Genomic DNA, 4,619 nt, shown 5'->3' on the forward strand with positions numbered 1-4,619 from the left:
TTGGATTAATTTTCATTAATTTATATATTTTAATTCCTTTTATTTTCCAATGACAGTTAATTCTGGTATTTTTTGTGGTTGTGAGGGGGCGATGGGAAAGTAATATAAACCACAAGTGACAAGTAAATTATCTTTCTTTGTTGGGCTATAATTGTAATTTTGGGGGTTATCAAAAACAGTAAGTCAGAGGTTATAACTATAAGCTTTAAAAAGCGGCCAAAAACTTGTGTGAGACGATCGTACGAGTTGTATTTTGTGAGACGAATCTCTTATTTGGGTCATCCATGAAAAAATATTACTTTCTATGCTAAGAGTATTATTTTTTATTGTGAATATCGGTAGGGTTGACTCATCTCACAGATAAAGATTCTTGATATTGTCTCACAAAATACCTATTTTAAAAAGCGATATCTATAAGAGCAGAAAAACATTTTCAATTTTTACAATAATTTTAATTATTTGAAGTCAAAAAATAAATGAAAAAAATTATCATAAATTTTAAAATTATAAATAACATTAAAGTATTAAAATTACAATAATTAATAGTTACTGCAAAACTACAAAATTATATAATAAAAAAATTCATTATCAATTAGTATGTCATACTTATATTTATTATTATTTATTATTATTATTATTATTATTATTATTATTATTATTATTATTATTAATAAAAATATAGTCGTAGTTATTTAATCGAGCTTAAGCATATTAAAACTTAAGCAAAATTAAGCACTTTTTAGAACATTGGCTATAATTCGTTGGAATTTATTCTAAGCTCTATTTTATTCCAAGGTGTTTGATCTGTGTTTGTAAAATCTATGATTTTTTTTCAAATACATGGCTTCTTTGGTACGTATTTTCGGATATATATTTATTCTTTAAAATTGTTCAAACAATATAATGTATAATTGATTTTATTTTTCAATTCATTTTTTATTGTAAATATATATTTTTTATAATAGTAAATCGCAGGTAATAAAGCTTTAATCGGAATGTTTTCTGTAGTAAATTAACTAAGAGTGTGTCTTATGTGAGACCGTCTCACGGATCTTAATCTGTGAGACGGGTCAACCCTACCCATATTCACAATAAAAAGTAATACTCTTAGCATAAAAAGTAATACTTTTTCATGGATGACCCAAATAAGAGATCCGTCTCACAAATACGACCCGTGAGACCGTCTCACACAAGTTTTTGTCATTAACTAATCTTACCTAACCATTGGAAATATATTTAATTATTTATTAAACTATCTATACTATTTTATTAAGTTTGAGATACTTAGAGTAACTAACTTTGGTGTTATGGTCTGTTTTAATAATTATATATATTAATAAAATGTTAAAATTTTAATGCAAGTTATATGTAATTCAGCGGATAGAGTCATTGTTTCTTGAGATTTAAGTTAGAGGTTCAATTCTTATCGATGTCATATTTTATTCTTTTATTTTTCGATTTATTTTTTAATTTATATATCAAAATTACAGTGTAGTCCGTCACTATTTCTTATAATTATATTTTGATCTTCATTTAAATATAAATCAAATAAATTATAAAAAATATTATATAAGTATGCAATGCGTACGTTGGTGCACTAGTATATAAGAAAGCAAAAAAAGGGGTGAAGCAAAATCTAATCGGGAAAAAGCATTTACCGAGGTAACCACATTTATTTGGCAAGATCACCAACCACACAAGCAGAGAAAGAAAACAAAAATGAATCATTTGACTCGTAGATCATTTAGCATCAAGATTACAACGATATCTCGAAATTTGATACTTAATTATAATAAATATATTTTATTAAGTACTAAAAAAATTGAAAAGTGAAAATAAATAATTATATTTTGGAGTATAAAACTGCAGCATGCCTTTCATGAAAATTGGGTAATAATTTCGATTTTTTAAATATTGGTTTGTTACACTCTTTTTTGAATGTGTATATTTCGACATATTTAAAAATTTTAAATCAAATTTTTATATATTAAGAGCATGTACAATAGTGTGATGAAGTTCATGCTGATGTCAATATTGATAACTTCATCTCGTGTTTTTTCAGTGGTTAGATGATGTTAAATAATTTTTTTTTGCCAAATCAATAATTGTTTTTTAAAAAACATAATAAAATTGCACATAAATATAACAAATTAAAAATACACATATTTAAAATTTAAAACTTACACAAAACAAAAAAATACTAGCAATTAAAATATAATGAAATACGAATTGAATAAATTATTGATTGAATCTTACAAAAAAAATCGATTTTCGGAATTAAAGTGGAAGAAATTGTCATTTTTTTGGTGTAATGAGGTCGATTTACAGAAGTATGTTTAGATTTAAAAAATATGGCGGTTGGTATTTTTCCAGAGTTTAAAAAAAAATCCCATTTTTATATTTAAAAATATTTAATATCATTTTTAAAATAATGTTTACCCATTTTTTCGATTTAATTATTTTTCAAAATAATTTTTAAAAGTAATAAGCTGTGATTTTTCAAAATTATTTTTCAATTGTAAAGCAAGTTGTGACCCTCAAAGTTTGCTCTTTGGCTTCAGGAGTGTTTGCCGGTCACCGGATTAGGCTGTTTTCCGACCGCCCGATCTTCTCGAATCCTATAACTAGGTTTCATTCTAAAAAAAATGGACGAGAATAAGGAATGCATTCATAATTAGGCAGAAGTCATAAGCGTGTCACCATGAACAAGGAAAAAAATTATGGCACAAAATTACAAAAATCATTGCATTTGGAATTAATCAACACGATCAAAATTTTAAAAAAGAAATGCAAATAAAAGATGAATATTGTCAAAAACCACATCCACACGGCCGTAAATGTATGTACGTAACATGCATACATAGAGTATACGTAGAAAATTTGAACTTGTATGCATTACAGATCACCATGCACCCATAAATGTCAGGATAACTTTGACAGCTATATGAGAATCTTCTATATCCGACAACTTCCACAAATACTAGATTTCATCACACAAGCAAATCCACCGCCACCCGTCACGGCTGAGCAGGGGCGGAGCCAGGATTCATGAGTATCTGGGGCTGGCTCATCTNTTATTATCATACATCAGAAAATAAAGCTTCATGTTTAAACAAATCGTAGGGTGCCCAAAGATTATCTAATGTACAAGGCATCTTTGCATCGAGCCTTAACCATGGCTTCCCCTTGCCACTCCAATGTAGCAGGCTCACCGGGCCAGGATGTAGATCCCTGCATAAGCCTTCAAGATTATCACCTCCAAGCCCGTGTTGGTTCCACCGATGCTCAACGCCTTCAACATTACCGGCAAAAACCAGCAAAAATGGCGGCAGAGACCCTAATTCGTAGATTCTATGTCTTTTCTGTATTTTCATCCAGTATTCTAGTTTCTTAGTAAATCCGTGGTTTCGCCATTTCGTTAGATCGATTACCATTACTCCGGTGTTGAAATAACAAGGGTCTCTTCTTCTGAAAGTGGCGGAGAATGATGGGCTCGACCAGAATTTGGAGGTGAAGTAGTGGCTGAAGTTTGCGTGGCAGTACTCGGGGACTCCGAGGACGTGGGAGTTGAGGCTGATTCGCCAGAGTTTGGAAATGTCGTCGATGAGTATGAGGTCGGAGTCGAGGTAGATAATGCGGGTGACGGAGGAGGGGAGGAGATCGGCGAGGTAGATACGGGCGTAGTTGAGGGGCTCGTCCAGGGCGCGGCGGATGGAGGAGGAGATGAGGTTGTTGACGGTGGTGGGATTGAAGGGGTAGAGGTGGAATCGAAGGTAAGGGAAGGTGGAGATAATGGTCCTGAGGAGGTTGTAGCGGTGGTCGGGTGGCGCGAGGAAGTGGAAGAAGGTGTTTTCCGGGCAGGAGGAGTGCTGGAGGACGGAGAGAACGGCGGCGATTGAGCCCCGGAGGTAAGGGGTGGCGTAGTCTAGAGTCATGGCTATATGTATTGTGGAGTTGTCATTGGGCCTTGCGCATGAGACTCCGTTGCGGAATGCGGGGGCTTCCCGAAATTGTTGGTGATCGGTGGCGGAGAGTGGTGGAAGAGGAATGAGGAGGAGAGGAAGGAGGACGGCGGCGACTGTGGTGGTTAGGTGACGGAGATATGGTGGCATGGCGATTTGCAGTTGAGAAGGTGAAATAAGAAGAGGGCGATGTAGAAAAGCTAATGAAATTATATATTGCAATGAATAAATTAAGTAAACTTTGTTTTGCCTAACTCTTTTATGTAATATAAAATATAAATAAAATGGATTTTTAGAATAAAATAAAATTGAAATTGTAACTAAACTTTTGGAAAAGAGTGATTGCCCACTTGCCTTCATAAACCTAATATCCACATGCAACACTTGTTGCCAACATTGTTTACGTTATTATACTATATATTTGAAGTATTTTTTTTATAATATAATTAAATGTTAGTCATTGATCATTGAATAATAAATATATATGTCAATTTTTATAAAAATATGAATTATTCATATTAAAAAATGAATTTATGGTAATAACTTTGGAATACATGTTTCCAAAAAAAAATTAAAGTTGAGGAATATATCTTGTACGTATTGAGGGGTGGTAGGACCAAGGAATGGAGGGAGGATTGTGAAAGCCAGCCTGGAAAG

General features: G+C 32.4%; 1 protein-coding gene across 1 annotated transcript; it reads right to left on the reverse strand.

Annotated features, from left to right (window-relative positions):
* Positions 1 to 3,080: 3,080 nt before the first annotated feature.
* On the reverse strand, positions 3,081 to 4,201 carry LOC140982196 (probable galacturonosyltransferase-like 3). Its single transcript, XM_073448617.1, has one exon. It carries the CDS (start codon positions 4,110 to 4,112, stop codon positions 3,081 to 3,083), a length of 1,032 nt encoding a protein of 343 aa, XP_073304718.1. The 5' UTR covers positions 4,113 to 4,201.
* Positions 4,202 to 4,619: the final 418 nt, after the last annotated feature.

The sequence above is a fragment of the Primulina huaijiensis genome, chromosome 8, assembly GCF_012295235.1.
Source record: "Primulina huaijiensis isolate GDHJ02 chromosome 8, ASM1229523v2, whole genome shotgun sequence".
Taxonomy (NCBI): domain Eukaryota; kingdom Viridiplantae; phylum Streptophyta; class Magnoliopsida; order Lamiales; family Gesneriaceae; genus Primulina; species Primulina huaijiensis.